The following is a 19,284-nucleotide window of genomic DNA, read 5'->3' as shown; positions in this document are numbered from 1 at the left end:
AACTAAAATATGTTATTAGAAATATAAATATTAATGCCACTGATTTAAAAATCTATGAAATTTAGTACATGTTTAGACCTATGGAGGGCGCCATGTTATACGCGCGCAATGCATACTGGGGTGATGATGCGGTTGGGCTGGATTGGGAGAATAGCTATGCTAGCTAGCAAGCAAAGCTAGTATGACGATTCGCATGATTTTGTCCCGTTCTGCTGCTGGTCATATTGTTGTGTTACAGAGATGTGGGATGAGTTTCCAACGTCGTACCTGCATTCAAATCCAGCTTATCAGCAGTGTCTTTAAACCGATCCTAGGCGGCTTGCTGAGTAATTGACTTGCAGCCATTTTACAGTTTGTATATCGCGTCGTTGCTCGTTGCCTTGTTTTTTTCCGTTTGTCTGCCTCTCACTGTGGTTTTCCCTCTTTTTTTTTTTTCTTTTTTTAATTGATCCCGACCTCCTGTCAGGGACCCTTTTTTTGTCTCCCTTTTGTGATGGGGTGTTTTTTTGTGTGTGTTCAATAACCCCTTTTACACACTCCCTATGGTATTGTTTTCAATCGAATTCCATACATTTTTTTTTTTATTTTAGTATTTGTGTTTTCCTCTTACAACAAATACAGTTACCATATTTTTTTACTATAATGTCGCAGTGTTTTTAATATTTAGGCCGGGAGTGCATTTTATACTCTGGAACGATTTATGTGTAAAATTATTAACATATTATATCATTTCGCATGTTATTTACACACAAAACCGCTAGGGGGTGCTCAAGGCCTGTGAAGGCCTATTGAATAGAAATAGAGAATATAGAATATGTATGAATACTTAAAAACAAAATATATATATATATATATATATATATATATATATATATATATATATATATATATATATATATATATATATATATATATATATATATCTGGCGGAAAACACAGACAAGACTGAAAGTTTCCTCAGACTTTAAAAACTGCAGTAATAAAACCTCTCCTAAAAAAACCTAATCTGGATGCCTCAACCATTAGTAATTACAGGCCAATATCAAATCTGACATTCCTGGGGAAAATTATCGAAAGGATTGTGTTTGAACAGATCCAGACTTTTATGATCCAAAACAATCTTTTTAACTCATTTCAGTCTGGATTTCGGCCACAACACAGCACCGAGACCGTGCTTATCAAAGTCCTAAATGATATTCGTCGAAATACCGATGCAGGCAAATCATCTGTTCTGCTACTATTGGATCTCAGCGCCGCATTTGACACGGTTGATCACAACATACTACTCAGCAGATTGGAACAGTGGGTAGGGCTTACTGGCACTATTCTTCAGTGGTTCACATCCTATTTACATGATAGGGATTTCTTTGTGTCAATTGGAAACTATCAGTCAGAACGAACCAAATTCACGTGTGGAGTCCCTCAAGGGTCAATTCTTGGACCACTCTTATTTAACATCTATATGCTTCCGTTAGCTCAGATAATGGAACAGTATGACATCTCCTATCACGCCTATGCAGATGACACACAACTGTACATTTCTGTGTCCCCACATGATTATAGTCCCTTAGTCTCCCTGAGTAAATGCATTCATCAAATCAATGAATGGCTGCGCCAGAATTTTCTCCAGTTAAATGTGGAGAAGATAGAGGTGATCATTTTTGGGCCAAAAAAGGAAAGGTCAAAGATAAGCAGCCAACTTTGCACAATGTCACTTACAGCTACAAATCAAGTCAGAAACCTTGGCGTAATTATTGACTCAGACCTAAAATTTGATAGCCATCTAAAGTCCGTCACTAAATCCGCTTATTACCACCTAAAAAATATAACCAGAATTAAGGGGCTTCTGACTCAACAAGACATGGAAAAACTTATGCATGCATTCATTTTCAGCAGATTGGACTACTGCAACGGTATATTTACAGGTCTTGATAAAAAATCAGTCAGGAAGCTGCAGCTAGTACAGAATGCTGCAGCCAGAGTCCTCACAAATACAAGGAAGCTGGACCACATTACACCGGTTTTGAAATCGCTACACTGGCTTCCAGTGAGTCAAAGGATAGACTATAAAATACTACTGCTCGTCTACAAAACACTTAATGGCCTTGGACCAAAATACATGCTTGACTTGTTAGATTCCTATGAGACATCTAGACCCCTAAGGTCGTCTGGAACGGGTCTTCTGCATGTTCCAAGAACAAGAACCAAGCAGGGTGAGGCAGCATTTAGTTATTATGCTCCTCATCTCTGGAACAAGTTACCCGAACGTCTGAAGTATGCTCAAACTGTTAGCTCCTTTAAATCAGGGCTAAAAACGCTTTTGTTTAGCACTGCATATCCATAACTGTCTATATATTTCAATCTACCTGCCTTCTATTCCTCTTGTGCTTATCTCTATTGCTGATTTCAATGATTATTAGTAGTAGTAGTTTTTGCTTTATTTTTATTTTTGTTTTATTTTTATTTATTTATTTTTAATCTGTGATTAAATGCAATCTTTTGTCTTGGTTTTTACGTTGTGTTGATTTAAATGTGATTTTTATGGTCTTCATGTGATGTAAAGCACTTTGAATTGCCTTGTGTTGAATTGTGCTATATAAATAAATTTGCCTTGCCTTGCCTTGAAAAAGCAGTTTCTGCTCTTGCACTCCTCTTTAAAAGAAACTGCTGTATTTCAAGCCAAAACAACTGTTGTGTTTGATAGAAAAATATGTCTATATGCTGCCATAGCAGATTTATGGCGCATGAAGCCCCCGAACTATTTTTAATTTGTCCGTTTTACCCTGAAAACCCACGTTTACAGACGTCGCGCAACCGCTTTTGTTTCAACCCAGCCATAAAACGCTCAGCAATTGTATTGTCATTCAAAATGTCAGTCGTTTTTAGCTTAGAATCATTATTTGATGTATTATTTGATGTCTCATTTTTTGTTAAAAAAAAAAAAAAAAAAAAAAAAAACGACTTTAAAAAATTATTCACTCACATATTTTAAACTTTTAAACAAATTATGTCACAATGAAAAAAATGGCGTCTCTAAAAAAGTCTCGGATCTCTACCTCATAACTATCGCTTAATTGTATTTTTTATGTTACTGTCGCATTTCCTCCGATATGTTAGATGATAAAAATAATTGATCCAAACATAGAACATTTGGGAAAAAAAAAGTTTAAAAGGGTAAATATATGAAGAAGAAAATCTCCACCACTACTTGATGTCTGCGATTTCTGCATCGCGACACTTGTTATATTACCATGTTTCACCCATAAAATCCCCCAAAAATCCAGCTGCGGCCATTCACAGCTGTGTCTTGACACTCAGTGATACATGCTAAATGGAGTTTTTGAATCGAAACAAGGCAAGTATGCGATCATATCTCGTTAAAGTCATGGCGTCTGTAATTCTGCTCTCGCGTGCTCTCACCTCCAGATAGGGTTTTGCTGTTAAAAAAACATTTTTTATTATTATTTTTTTTTAAATGCCCTCCTGTTCAAAAATTTTCTTCAACCAGAAAATAGAGGTTTTAAGATTTTCAATGATGTATCACACATGCATATCGGACAGTTTTGAAAGTTGGCCAAATTGGGGGTCTCAGAACGGAACTTCAAGTCACCTGAGTGATTTCCACCATATATATATATATATATATATACACTGTATATATATATACATACAGTGAGGAGCAGAAGTATTTGCACCCCTTGTGATTTTGCAAGTTCACCCACTTAGAAAATACTGTAGATAGAGGTTTGAAATTTCAATCAAAGATGCATTTCCGCTTATAGAGACATAATCTAAACAAAAATCTGGGGCTTACTTTGTATAATTTTTAGAATACTTTATTTGTTCATTAGTATTTGTACCCCTGAGAATTGGCAATAATACTGATACTCAAAGAGTTGTCAGTCCACCTTTACCCCATGAGTAACCACATACCCACAACCCGTTTGAGCTCATGATTGTCACCTGTGCACCCCACAGTCAGTCATAATCCAACTACTACCATGGGCAAGACCAGAGAACTTTTGAAAGACACCAGAGAAAAAATTGTTGAGCTCCACAAAGTTGGAAAATGCTACGGGACAATTGGAAAGCATCTTGATGAGAATAAATCAAGAGTTGCAGCAATTGTTAGAAAATGGAAAAGGCTAAACCTGACTGATTATCTACCTCGGACTGGGGCTCCATGTAAAATCTCTCCTCCTGGTGCATCACTCATGATGAGAAAAGTGAGGGCTCAGCCTAAAACTACACAGCAGGAGCTGGTCAGTGACCTAAAGAACGCTGGATGCACAGTTTCAAAGGCTACTGTCAGTAGAAAACTACGGTGCAATGGTTTAAAATCATGCATTGCTCAAAAGGTTTCCATGTTGAAGCCAGTACACGTGAAGGCCAGTCTGAAGTTTGCCAGGCAACATCTGAACGAGGGTCATGGGAGAAAGTCATGAAGTCAGATGAGACCAAAGTTTTGATACAAACTTTACTCGTTGTGTGCGGAAGCAAAAGAACACCATCTCCACTGTGAAGTATCGGGTGGAAATCCCACGCTTTGGGGCTGCTTTTCAGCAAAAGGGACAGGACAACTGTACTGTACAAAGCAAAGGATGAATGGTGAACTGTATCGTCAGATTTTGAGCCACAACCTCCTTCCCTCAGTCAGAGACTTGAAGATGAGTCGTGGCTGGATCTTACAACATGACAATAATCTGAAGCACACAGCCAAGCTGAGCAAAGAGTGGCTGCGCAACAAGCATATCAAAGTTCTGGAGTGGCTTGGCCAGATTTGTGTGGATGAATTGGCCAAAATCCCTGTCTCCATATGTGAAAACCTGGTGAAGAACTACAGAAAGCATCTGACCTCTGTAATTGCTAACAAAGGTTTATGCTAGGGCTGTCAAAATTATCGCGTTAACGCGCGGTAATTAATTTTTTTAATTAATCACGTTAAAATATTTGACGCAATTAACGCACATGTCCCGCTCAGAAAGTATTCTGCCTTTTGGTAAGTTTTACAGCAAGGCTTTTTATGCTGTCCAACAGCGAACTCTTGTGGTCGCTTTGCGACATGGTTTATTGTTTTCTTACCAGTTCATTATGCCTGCACGACGTCTCGGGCTGATAATGTTGTGCTTATATGATCCTTGGACAAGATTTGTCCGTAAGTATGGTTGTTGTAAAGAATGTACATATTATGTTAGTAAGCGAAATGTTCTATTTTTTGTATGAGACGCTTTTTGTTTATGTTTAGTGAACCTGTATAGCGTGCTAAGCTAACGTTGTTGCTAATGCAATGCTTGTGTACTTTTATTTTGTAGTATTACGACGGTCTAAAGAGGACAATGGTTTGAGGCCATTTTATTAATAAATCAGATGAAAAAGGAAGAAGAATTATTAAGGCGTCGTTCACTAGCTGTCTAGCTTTGGAAAAAGTAGACGCTTCGGAGTGAGGACAGCATAGACAGATTTAAATGACAGTCGAGTGAAATGCCCACTACAGTCCTTATGTACCGTATGTTGAATGTATATATCCATCTTGTGTCTTATCTTTCCATTCCAACAATTTATTTTACAGAATATATATATAATTTACAGAAAAATATGGCATATTTTATAGACGGTTTGAATTGCGATTAATTGCGATTAATTACGATTAATTAATTTTTAAGCTGTAATTAACTCGATGAAAAATTTTCATCGTTTGACAGCCCTAGTTTATGCACTAAATATTAGGACTGATTTTCGCAGGGGTACAATTACAAGTACTTTTGAACCCCAGTAAATTATAAAGAAATTATTGAAAAATTATACAATGTGAATTTAGATTATGTCTCGATAAGTGAAAATTCATCTATGATTGAAATTTCAGACCTCTACCAATTTTCTAAGTGGGTGAACTTGCAAAATTACAAGGGGTGCAAATACTTCTGCTCATCACTATATATTACATGCAATATCTAATTCAGCAGTATTTTATTTTTTATTTTAATTTTTTGCAAGCGCGCTAGCTACAGTATTTGAATTATGTAATGACAGTTGTCCTTACATAACGTGTCCTTAACGTTGTCAATCAAGTGTTACTTTCAACATTTGCCATCGAGTCCTCTGCTGGTTTACCACAAGCGCGGTAGCGCATGTGTGAGATTTTCACTTGAACGTTGATCCTCCCTCGAGAGGCCTGACACCGTGTCCTCGGCCCGTCCTCCGCTCGCCCGCACGCCATCTGATCGCGGAAATGGCACGAAAGGCTTCTTGTTAATCAGCGGCGGCATCCCGGAGTCTCTCCGTGCCTCCCGTCTTTTCCAAATGACGATCCAAAAGCTAGTGGTCTTTCTCGGGGATTTTAAAGGGAATTGTCAATGCAATTGAATTTGGGGTCTTTAGCTTCTGTCCTCATAACAACCGGATGAATGCGTGTGTTGCTGTGCTTTACAGCTGATTGCTGCAGGGTCATTCCAGAATTGGAGGAGATTTTATGTCCCATCCTTTACATTTTATATAATCCACCTACAAAATACTAAAACTTACAGTTTCTGCGTAAATTGTCTTGTCCTGAGACCAAAATTGAAAAAATGCTAAATCTAAGAATGCTTGAAAATGAGTGCTCCAACTATTACCGTGTTGGCCTGAATTTAAGACGGCCCTGTTCATAAGACGATCCTCTCTTTTTCAAGACTCAAGTTTGAAAAAAGACTTTTTGAACACCAAATTAATTTTCATAAAGGAAAATAATTGGCAGTACATCCGAAACAAATGATTATAACAATTAAAGGTGTCCAGATCACGTCATTTTCAAAGTATCGGAACCGGCAAAAAAAATATCGGACATGCCTTTTTTTCATATATATATATTTTGTAATTAAATTGTTTTCTAATTGTATTTAACATTACATACAAAATGTCTTACACTCATCCAAAGTCTTTAGTTTTGGCTTAAAGTAGGTCTATTAAATTTATCGCGTTAACGGCGGTAATAATTTTTTTTTCAATTAATCACGTTAAAATATTTAACGCAATTAATGCATGCACTGCACGACCTACTCACGCATTGTCGCGTTCAATCTATAATGGAACCGTTTTACCTATATATAGAGCTAAAAGGCAGCATATAAGGAGTAGAGTGAATTTTGGCAGTCTTTGGAGCCTTTTTTTAATTGGCTAAAGCCTAACAATCCCTCTCTCAACAATTAGAAATATCGTGGGAAGCAATGTGGGGAAGCAAGGCAGTGGTTGATCATTTTCTTAACACCCTATGTTATTTCCCAACACAGAGAAGATATATCAATTGGTGCCACTACGCACAGTCATGGTTGCACTTCCCATCATGCATTTGGGAAGAGCAGTTAAATGGCTACAGTATCATTTACTGAAAGCTCAACAAATACACTAGATGACAATATTTAGTCACAATATACAAAGTCACATTCATCCTATAAGAATTACAAGTCTTTCTATCCGTGGATCCCTCTCACAGAAAGAATGTTAATAATGTAAATGCCCTCTTGAGGATTTATTGTCATAATAAACAAATACCGTACTTATGTACTGTATGTTGAATGTATATATTCGTCCGAGTTTTAGTCATCATGTCATCAGCCAAGTTTTATTCATTTTTTTCTTAATGCATTGCCAAAATGTATATGATCGGGAATGATTGGAATTGAATCGGGAGCAAAAAAAAGCAATCGGATCGGGAAATATCGGGATCGGCAGATACTCGAACTAAAATGATTGGGATCGGATCAAAAAAAAACATGATCGGAACAACCCTGAGAAAAATGCATGTTTTTTTGCATTATTTTGCCTCATTCAAATTTTAATATCTGAACATTTAAATATGTAAACCAAAGTGCAATCACATTCGTAAATGAATGGCTTCTGGTTTTTGAAATGTAAATAGACCAATCTATTGTGATAAAACAACAAAATTGCAATAACTGCATTAACCATCAAAGTGAAGTCTAACTGTAACTGTAGTCTTGAAACAAATCAGAATTAGGAAAAACATTGCAATAAAATAATGCAAACTGGTTAAACTTGAGAGTAGCTGAGATCTGTCATGACAGAACATCGCTTCAATGATATCTGGCGCCATCTAGCGTCGTGAATGGGTATAATGTCTAGACCGCGAATATAAGACAACCCCCACTTTTTCAGTCTTATTTCAATGCAAAAAAAACACAGTCTTATATTCTGGCCAATACGGTAAACGATTAACTCAAGTAATTTGATTAGAAAAAAGATTCAAATTAAATTTTGCTGTTTCGACTATTCGTTGAATTGCGTACCACACGTAACATGTTGCTCAATAATATTCATGACGTTAGCAACTGTTGCTAGGGGAGTCAAACTCGCGTTTGTCCCTCATAGTAGATGCATGTAAATAGTGTACGAACGAGATGTCTACTGAGCTAAACCTACCAGTTATCTGTATGTCCGAAAATGATGTCCTTGGTGCCAAATTCACTGGTAAAGATGTGGAAGAACATACAAATGTTCAGTTAAAGAGATGGCTTGAGTGTCGAGGGCTGAAAAAGAGCCGAAGAAAACATCCTTCATATGTGGACGGTCGTAATATCGACAGTTGTTTCTACAAGTTCCATTGCAGCAGTGTTTACTTGGCATGTTCTTTTTTGAAAGATTATTGGCAGAGCACGGGTTGTATGCGAGTGCGCTTCTGTGTTGACCCCCTTCGGGTCTAAAAATAGCATTAGTGCGGTAGGCTATTTAAGTGGCGTTGTATTGGTTTGTTTTGAAAGTGTTTCCTTTTAGTTATGTAGATTTGAGTGGATACACTGCCTTCTAGTGGCAACGGTGAATTTGACATAACTCATTTCACATGGCTGAATCCAGCTGCTCCCTGTTAAGACCAACATAAGCTAAGTTTTTGTTGAGCTAATGTTTTTTTTTTAATGCATTCGTAATTTAGTTTATAGGTATATTTAGCTGTTTTTTTGTGGGAATATGTGTTCGAGCCATTTTTTAACAGCATTGTAAAACAAACAAAAAAAAGTTAGCATTTTATAGCATTTAAGCTAGCGGACGTTTGCTATGTATGTTAGCCAATTGTACTTTTGTTGTACTTAGATCGTCATTTATTTACAGTACTTTTTTATACCGTCTGAGACTCAGCACAGGTATTTTAAATTTTTTATGCTGCTTATCCGATTACTCGATTATTCGAACTAACTAGTTAATCGATTAATCTACTACTAAAATAATCGATAGCTGCGGCCCTATTGAAGATGTTTATAAAAATGAAAAATAAGACTGGATAGGGGTGTAACGGCACACACAAGTCATGGTTCGTTACGGAACAAAATGGCTTTTTTTTATCTTAGCATTTAAAACTTAAAAGTTTGTTCTATTGGCTAAAACTTCACCAAAAATCAGCTCTTATTATACATTATATAAAGGGCAAAATAATCGAAGACAACATCAAACAGTACTCAACCTTGGTCACCTGGCATTATTATCAACTAAAAACACCAGGTTTCTTAAGATACCTTATTGGAATAATGATTCGCTTATAATTGCCACCATATCTGGGTTTTTAAGATTTTCAAGGCTATCACTCTCACTAATAACAGGAAGAAGGTGGTGAGTGAAAAGTGCAATTGGGACTCTTTCCATTGAGAGCATGTAACCCGGTTAGAGTCGATCACTCTTCAGGTCGTTCCAGTGTGCTGATTGGATGAGGCCTCTCAAGACAAACTCATCAATACTAAGTGGATTATTAACTCTGGCACATGTGTGCACTTCCCTGCTTTAATGTACAAATCCATCAATGCAGGACACAAGAAATTGACCCAAAGGAAAAGATCCATGTTGCTCGCTTTATATTATCGTCTTTCTCCTCGCCTGACTCTTGAATATACTTTGTGGGATATTGTTAGCTGATTCAACTCTTTGGCTGTGAAGAAGAAAAAATGAACAGGAGATGACGATACCCAATTCAGGAACAAAAAGAAAGCAATTTTCACATAGGCGAAATATATTTACCGTAATTTTCCGACTATAAGCCGCTACTTTTTGCCTTCATTTTGAATCCTGCTGCTTATAGTCCAGTGTGACTTATTTGGGTAAATACATTGCCTTGCAAAAGTATTCGGCCCCCTTGAATCTTGCAACCTTTCGCCACATTTCAGGCTTCAAACATTAAGATATGAAATTTAATTTTTTTGTCAAGAATCAACAACAAGTGGGACACAATCGTGAAGTGGAGCAACATTTATTGGATAATTTAAACTTTTTTAACAAATAAAAAACTGAAAAGTGGGACGTGCAATATTATTCGGCCCCTTTACTTTCAGTGCAGCAAACTCACTCCAGAAGTTCAGTGAGGATCTCTGAATGATCCAATGTTGTCCTAAATGACCGATGATGATAAATAGAATCCACTTGTGTGTAATAAAGTCTCCGTATAAATGCACCTGCTCTGTGATAGTCTCAGGGTTCTGTTTAAAGTGCAGAGAGCATTATGAAAACCAAGGAACACACCAGGCAGGTCCGAGATACTGTTGTGGAGAGGTTTAAAGCCGGATTTGGATACAAAAATATTTCCCAAACTTTAAACATCTCAAGGAGCACTGTGCAAGCCATCATATTGAAATGGAAGGAGCATCAGACCACTGCAAATCTACCAAGACCCGGCCGTCCTTCCAAACTTTCTTCTCAAACAAGGAGAAAACTGATCAGAGATGCAGCCAAGAGGCCCATGATCACTCTGGATGAACTGCAGAGATCTACAGCTGAGGTGGGAGAGTCTGTCCATAGGACAACAATCAGTCGTACACTGCACAAATCTGGCCTTTGTGGAAGAGTGGCAAGAAGAAAGCCATTTCTCAAAGATATCCATAAAAAGTCTCGTTTAAAGTTTGCCACAAGCCACCTGGGAGACACACCAAACATGTGGAAGAAGGTGCTCTGGTCAGATGAAACCAAAATTGAACTTTTTGGCCACAATGCAAAACGATATGTTTGGCGTAAAAGCAACACAGCTCATCACCCTGAACACACCATCCCCACTGTCAAACATGGTGGTGGCAGCATCATGGTTTGGGCCTGCTTTTCTTCAGCAGGGACAGGGAAGATGGTTAAAATTGACAGGAAGATGGATGCAGCCAAATACAGGAACATTCTGGAAGAAAACCTGTTGGTATCTGCACAAGACCTGAGACTGGGACGGAGATTTATCTTCCAACAGGACAATGATCCAAAACATAAAGCCAAATCTACAATGGAATGGTTCAAAAATAAACGTATCCAGGTGTTAGAATGGCCAAGTCAAAGTCCAGACCTGAATCCAATCGAGAATCTGTGGAAAGAGCTGAAGACTGCTGTTCACAAACACTCTCCATCCAACCTCACTGAGCTCGAGCTGTTTTGCAAGGAAGAATGGGCAAGAATGTCAGTCTCTCGATGTGCAAAACTGATAGAAACATACCCCAAGCGACTTGCAGCTGTAATTGGAGCAAAAGGTGGCGCTACAAAGTATTAACGCAAGGGGGCCGAATAATATTGCACGCCCCACTTTTCAGTTTTTTATTTGTTAAAAAAGTTTAAATTATCCAATAAATTTTGTTCCACTTCACGATTGTGTCTTACTTGTTGTTGATTCTTGACAAAAAATTAAAATTTTATATCTTTATGTTTGAAGCCTGAAATGTGGCGAAAGGTTCAAGGGGGCCGAATACTTTTGCAAGGCACTGTAGGTAAGACTTTATTTGACAGCGGTGTCCAGGGCCGTTCCTGACCAATTGGGTGCCTTAGACAACACATTTGTTGCCCCCCCCCCCCCATTTTCACAACATATATTTAAACACTCACACTGAAAAAGCACATTATCTCTTTGTAATTTATTTGATTAAAAAAAGATAACGAACAAGTGCAGAAATGCTTTAATAACTGTTCAAAAGCACCAATAAAAAACACTTAAAAAACAAATGCATTAAATAAATTACAATTGTTATTACAATATGATTAACACCCACCCACACAACCTATATAAAGACACACAGAACACTTTAAAATGAAACTTTTTTTTTTTTTCACCTTGACCTATAACCTTACTCACCTTGTCTTCACTGATGCAAAATCATCTATTGCACTTTCATATGACAGTTGTTTTGGAAGGTGCACTTCTTTCCTGGACTTGATGGGCTTGGACTTGGTGCTGATGTGGAGAAGTTCGCTGTAAAAGATGGCCCAGGATGTACAGAGGTAGAAGGAAAATATTTCAGAAGAGCATCTACAAAGAGAAGAAAGTGGAATGTTACATTATATTAGTCAAATAGCTGTTGATTGTGAAACCAGCATGACATAACCATAATAGCGCCTAAATTCTTGCAGCCTACTGTACCTGTCTATTGGATCCGGCCACTATCTTTGATGGGCGTAGTTAAAAGAAAATAAATTCTTGAAGCACGGCAACTACACAAGACTATCCAATAATAATGAATTAAATAATATTTGATAGCAAAATAAATAAATAAATAAAATGAATATGTTTTTACATGAATGTGATCGCCATTTTAATGAATTAATGACACATTTAATAACAAATGTTTGCATTTAAATCCATGGCACTTTTAGCCCCCCATACCACAGAACTTTGAAATTATTAATTGCATATTTAATGAACATGAATTTTGATTGTTATTTACAGTGCCTTGCAGAAGTATCCGGCCCCCTTGAACTTTGCAACCTTTCGCCACATTTCAGGCTTCAAACATAAAGATATAAAATTTTAATTTTTTGTCAAGAATCAACGACAAGTGGGACACAATCGTGAAGTGGAACAAAATTTATTGGATAATTTAAACTTTTTTAACAAATAAAAAACTGAAAAGTGGGGCGTGCAATATTATTCGGCCCCCTTGCGTTAATACTTTGTAGCGCCACCTTTTGCTCCAATTACAGCTGCAAGTCGCTTGGGGTATGTTTCTATCAGTTTTGCGCATCGAGAGACTGACATTCTTGCCCATTCTTCCTTGCAAAACAGCTCGAGCTCAGTGAGGTTGGATGGAGAGTGTTTGTGAACAGCAGTCTTCAGCTCTTTCCACAGATTCTCGATTGGATTCAGGTCTGGACTTTGACTTGGCCATTCTAACACCTGGATACGTTCATTTTTGAACCATTCCATTGTAGATTTGGCTTTATGTTTTGGATCATTGTCCTGTTGGAAGATAAATCTCTGTCCCAGTCTCAGGTCTTGTCCAGATACCAACAGGTTTTCTTCCAGAATGTTCCTGTATTTGGCTGCATCCATCTTCCCGTCAATTTTAACCATCTTCCCTATCCCTGCTGAAGAAAAGCAGGCCCAAACCGTGGTGCTGCCACCACCATGTTTGACAGTGGGGATGGTGTGTTCAGGGTGATGAGCTGTGTTGCTTTTACGCCAAACATGTTGTTTTGCATTGTGGCCAAAAAGTTCAATTATGGTTTAATCTGACCGAGCACCTTCTTCCACATGTTTGGTGTGTCTCGCAGGTGGCTTGTGGCAAACTTTAAACGAGACTTTTTATGGATATCTTTGAGAAATGGCTTTCTTCTTGCCACTCTTCCATAAAGGCCAGATTTGTGCAGTGTACGACTGATTGTTGTCCTATGGACAGACTCTCCCACCTTAGCTGTAGATCTCTGCAGTTCATCCAGAGTGATCATGGGCCTCTTGGCTGCATCTCTGATCAGTTTTCTCCTTGTTTGGGAAAAAAGTTTGGAAGGACGGCCGGGTCTTGGTAGATTTGCAGTGTTTTGATGCTCCTTCCATTTCAATATGATGGCTTGCACAGTGCTCCTTGAGATGTTTAAAGCTTGGAAAATCTTTTTGTATCCAAATCCGGCTTTAAACTTCTCCACAACAGTATCTCGGACCTGCCTGGTGTGTTCCTTGGTTTTCATAATGCTCTCTGCACTTTAAACAGAACCCTGAGACTATCACAGAGCAGGTGCATTTATACGGAGACTTGATTACACACAGGTGGATTCTATTTATCATCATCGGTCATTTAGGACAACATTGGATCATTCAGAGATCCTCACTGAACTTCTGGAGTGAGTTTGCTGCACTGAAAGTAAAGGGGCCGAATAATATTGCACGCCCCACTTTTCAGTTTTTTATTTGTTAAAAAAGTTTAAATTATCCAATAAATGTTGTTCCACTTCACGATTGTGTCCCACTTGTTTTTGATTCTTGACAAAAAAATTAAATTTCATATCTTTATGTTTGAAGCCTGAAATGTGGCGAAAGGTTACAAGATTCAAGGGGGCCGAATACTTTTGCAAGGCACTGTACATCTGTAGCGCTGCAATGCATGCTAGGAGATGTCTGCTTCCACCTGCTGTCAACAGTTGACAGCAGGTGAAAATGAACCGAACCGTGACCTCAAAACCGAGCTACGTACCGAACCGAGATTTTTGTGTACCGTTACACCCCTAGTGTCAAAGTGTCATTTTGTCAGTGTTCTCCCATGAAAAGATATGTGAGGGGTGTACTCACTTTTGTGATACACTGCGAGCATGAAAGAATGGATATTATCCATGAACAAAAAGATTGTTCCACACCCCTAGTGTCAAAGTGTCATTTTGTCCGTGTTCTCCCATGAAAAGATATGTGAGGGGTGTACTCACTTTTGTGATACACTGTGAGCATGAAAGAATGGATATTATCCATGAACAAAAAGATTGTTTGGGGAGGGGGGGTGTTCTGTATTTTTGTAAAACCAATAAAAAGAAATTTGAAAGAAAGAAAGAAAGAAAAAAAAAAGATTGTTCCAATTTTATTCCAATTCAAGCTACAAACGCTTTCGTCAACATATTGCGCTTAGATGTCAACGCATCGCCTCGAAGCCTTTCCTCAGCATCCAATCATATTTCTTCGATTCCCTCTGCTGCTCATAGCCATTAGAGGTCCTATTTGGCATTTGCTATGATATGCTGTGATGTATTATATAGTCCCTGGCTGTTCTCCGCTATAATTAATTTGAATCTGAACCCTCAGCACGAGATTAAAATATGTAAAGTAACATATGGTGTAGCTTCATCATCATGTAATTAACTAACTTTGCACAAACTTCAAAGAGGGTTTTCTAGGAATGTCTTCCAAAGCCAGCCATTATTTGTACGTGGATGCTTTGATACGCGGCGAGTGGTACTTTGAAGATTTAAAAACGTGCTGTAGCTGCTCTTTTATCTGCCGTCCTATTTGTTGTTCCTGTTATTTAGCCTCACTCGCTTTATTCCCATCTCTCTCTCCACCCACAGTGGGCCGCCTGTTGATCGAGTTCAGCTCCCAGATGACAATGGAGCGGGTGCAACGAGAGAACCCAAACGTGACGGAGGGAGGCCGCTACACACCGCCTGACTGTCGGTCTCGGTGGAAGGTGTGTATTTTCGAAATGCTGGCTTTTTCTTAACCCTTACATACAGTTTAGGAGCAGTTGTCGAACAAAGGCCATTGGATGCTTTATACCCAGGGCGGGCCCTGAGGATAGGCAAGCTAAGCGGTTGACAAGGGCACCATCTAGTGGAGGGGGTGCCAAATTGTTTTTTTGGAGGGAAAAAATACTCATGATTAGGGTTGGGCATTGTTTGAAATTGAAGGATTCCGGTTCCGATTCCACGTTTCGATTCCAGTTCCGAACGATTCCGATTCTTTTAAGAGACAGGGTAAAAAAAAAAAAAAAGGCGTGGTCAAAAAAATTGCATAGTTTACATTAGAGATGCCAATCGATCGGGTCCGATCACGTCATTTTCAAAGTATCGGAATCGGCAAAAAAATATCGGACATGCTTTTTTTTAATATATATATATTTTTTAATTAAATCGTTTTCTAATTGTATTTAACGTTACAGACATAATTTGTTACACTCATCCAGAGTCTTTAGTTTAGGCTTAAGGTAGGGTTATCAAATTTATCCCGTTAAATTTTTTAAAAAATTTATCACGTTAAAATATTTAGCGCAATTAACGCATGCGCTGCACGACCCACTCACGCATTGTCGCGTTCAATCTGTAATGGCGCCGTTTTACCTATATATAGAAAATGAGTAGAGTGAATTTTGGCAGCCTTTGGAGCCTTTTTTTAATGGGCTAAAGCCTTACAATCCCTCTCCCTATGATTAGAAATATCGCGGGAAGCAATGTGGGGAAGAAAGGTAGTAATTCATCTTTGTCTTAACACCCTATATTATCTCCCAACGCAGAGAAGATACTGTATATCAATTGGTACCACTGCGCATGGTTGCACTTCCCATCATGCATTTTGACAGAAGTTAAATGGCTACAGTATCATTTACTGAAAGCTCACTATATACACTAGATGGCAATATTTGGTCACAATATACAAAGTCACATTTATCCTTTAAGAATTACAAGTCTTTCTATCCGTGGATCCCTCTCACAGAAAGAATGTTAATAATGTTATTGCCATCTTGAGGATTTATTGTAATAATAAACAAATACAGTACTTATTAGTACTGTATGTTGAATGCATATATTCGTCCGAGTTTTATTAATTTTTTTCTTAATGCATTGCCAAAATGTATATGACCGGGAACAAAAAAAAAAGCAATAGGATCGGGAAATATCGGGATCGGCAGAGACTCAAACTAAAACGATCGGGATCGGATCGGGAGCAAAAAAACATGATCGGAACAACCCTAGTTGAATGGTATATTTTGAACAGCTTTAACACGCTTGGCACCACTGACCGTATTCCGAGGATATCTCACTGCAAAACCAGCCCAACCCAAAGGAAAATATCTCAGTATGATCTTTTCGAGACATCCTAACGTTTTCAAATTTCTTGGAAATAGAATCCACTTCTAAGGCATGTATTTATGAAAACTTTTGTGTGTCCTGCATTTAAGGTTGCCATCATCATCCCATTCCGTCATCGGGAGAACCACCTGAAGTACTGGCTGCACTACCTCCACCCCATCCTGAGACGTCAGAGGATCGATTACGGCATCTACATCATCAATCAGGTAGGGATCTCAACCCCCCCCTAAAAGCTGACCATCTTCTTTTGAATTTGTATGTATGTATGATGTGCGTGTTTTCAATTTAAGTTCTTTTTCCAATTGAGCTATTTGTACTTACCGTTCCTCCTCCTCCCTTGTAGAACAACCTTTTGGTTCCACATGCCTTGTCGACACGCTGATGTTTTCTCGCAAGCTGTTCAAATCTATTTTTGGTGGTTCACACCTGAAACGTTTTGAAGATAGAAAGTGTGAGTGCTAGAAAAAAGCTGAGAGTCATACGTCAGGGGTCGGGAACCTTTTTGGCTGAGAGAACCATAAACAACACATTTTTTTAAATGTAATTCCGTGAGAGCCATACAATATGTTTAAAACTAAAAATACGGGTAATGTGTGCATTTTATGTAATTTTAACATTTTTTAAGTACAGTAAGTCTCTGAATTCTTTTTAATAACATTGTTATGCTGTTGCTAATCAATGATGAGTATTTCTTACCATTAATGCCAATTCTGGTGCTGCATGGTGTTGCTGATGGCTTTGTAGTCTGGTTGGTACTTGAAGAAGTTCAGCGTCATGCAGGCATTGAGAAACTTAGGATACGTCTCTTTTAGGGTTGTTCCGATCATGTTTTTTTGCTCCCGATCCGATCGTTTTAGTTTGAGTATCTGCCGATCCCGATATTTCCCGATCCAATTGCTTTTTTTTCCTCCCGATTCAATTCCAATCATTCCAGATAATTTTTCCCGATCATATACTGTACATTTTGGCAGTGCATTAAGAAAATACATTCAACATACAGTACATAAGTACTGTATTTGTTTATTTGACAATAAATCCTCATGATGGCATTTACATTATTAACATTCTTTCTGTGAGAGGGATCCACGGATAGAAAGACTTGTGACTTTGTATATTGTGACTAAATATTGCCATCTAGTGTATTTGTTGAGCTTTCAGTAAATGATACTGCAGCCATTTAACCCAAATGCATGATGGGAAGTGGACCCATGACTGTGCGTAGTGCTACCAATGGATATATATTCTCTGCGTTGGGAACTAACATAAGGTGTTAAGAAAAAGATCAATTGCTACCTTGCTTCCCCACATTGCTTCTCATGATATTTCTAATTGTTGAAAGAGATATTGTAAGGCTTTAGCCTATTAAAAAAAGGCTCCAAAGGCTGCCAAAATGCACTCTACTCATTTTACACTGCTTTTATCTCTCTAAAGGGGTAAAACGGCGCCATTACAGATTGAACGCGACAATGCGTGAGAGGGTCGTGCAACGCATGCATTAATTGCGTTAAATATTTAACGTGATACATTTTTAAAAAATTAATTACCGACGTTATCGGCACCTTAAGCCTAAAGACTCTGGATAAGTGTAACATCTTATGTCTGCAACGTTAAATACATTTAGAAAACGATTTAATTAAAAATATATATATATATTAAAAAAAGCCATGGCCGATATTTTTTTGCCGATTCCGATACTTTGAAAATGACGTGATTTAGTCTCTTCATGTTCACGAAGAAACGACACAAATCCTCCGTTTTTTTTTTTCAACCATACACGGAGCACCATCAGTGCACACCGAAAGAAGTTTGTCCATTGGGATTTTTTCTTTAGCAAACTCAATGAAGGACTGGAATAAATCCTCCCCTCTTGTAGTCCCTTGCATAGCCAAAACTGCCACTTTCCTCATGTTGTGGGTCACCGACAACATACCTTGCGATCACGCTAAACTGTGATAAATTGCTTACGTCCGTTGACTCATCCAAAGCGAGTGGAAAAAATGGAGCCGAATTTATGTCCTTCGTAATTTTCCTCAATTTGATTTGACATCATGATGGTACGATCGTGAACAGTTCTTGCTGACAGGGGCATGTCTTTTATCCGTTTAATAATCTTGTCTTTATCCGAAAAGTTGTCAAAGAATTCATTGGCAACATCAAGGATGAATGCTTTGCCGTACTGCTGAAAAAAAGAGAATCTAATCTTTCTTTTGGTGGCTTCAATGTTTATATAGCAATAGAACAGAATTTTCTGTGGGCCTTGCAAAATCAGTCAAAATCCAGTAAAACAGCCGGGAGCGAAGGGGGTTGCACCGGTGGAAATGGCCGGGAGTGAATGAGTTAAATATGTTAAATTGAAATCTTGTGAATAAATCAACGAGAAACAGTTGATTTGTATTTCACGCATTGATTCAGATTTTCAAATTACTGTATATACAGTGGGGCAAACAAGTATTTAGTCAACCACTAATTGTGCAATTTCTCCCACTTGAAAATATTAGAGAGGCCTGT

At 38.1% G+C, this 19,284-nt stretch overlaps 1 protein-coding gene across 1 annotated transcript in view; it reads left to right on the top strand.

Annotated features, from left to right (window-relative positions):
* b4galt2 (UDP-Gal:betaGlcNAc beta 1,4- galactosyltransferase, polypeptide 2) overlaps positions 1–19,284 on the top strand; it is a 216,928-nt gene that overhangs the window by 74,263 nt on the left and 123,381 nt on the right. The window contains exons 2-3 of the mRNA XM_057856644.1: positions 15,259–15,377; positions 16,866–16,982. Coding sequence (XP_057712627.1) covers positions 15,259–15,377; positions 16,866–16,982 — 236 coding nt within the window. The remainder of the gene's footprint in view (positions 1–15,258; positions 15,378–16,865; positions 16,983–19,284) is intronic.

Source organism: Corythoichthys intestinalis, chromosome 14 (genome assembly GCF_030265065.1).
Source record: "Corythoichthys intestinalis isolate RoL2023-P3 chromosome 14, ASM3026506v1, whole genome shotgun sequence".
NCBI lineage: Eukaryota > Metazoa > Chordata > Actinopteri > Syngnathiformes > Syngnathidae > Corythoichthys > Corythoichthys intestinalis.
Note: the sequence above shows the minus strand (reverse complement) of the source record. Positions and strands in the feature narration are given on the sequence as shown.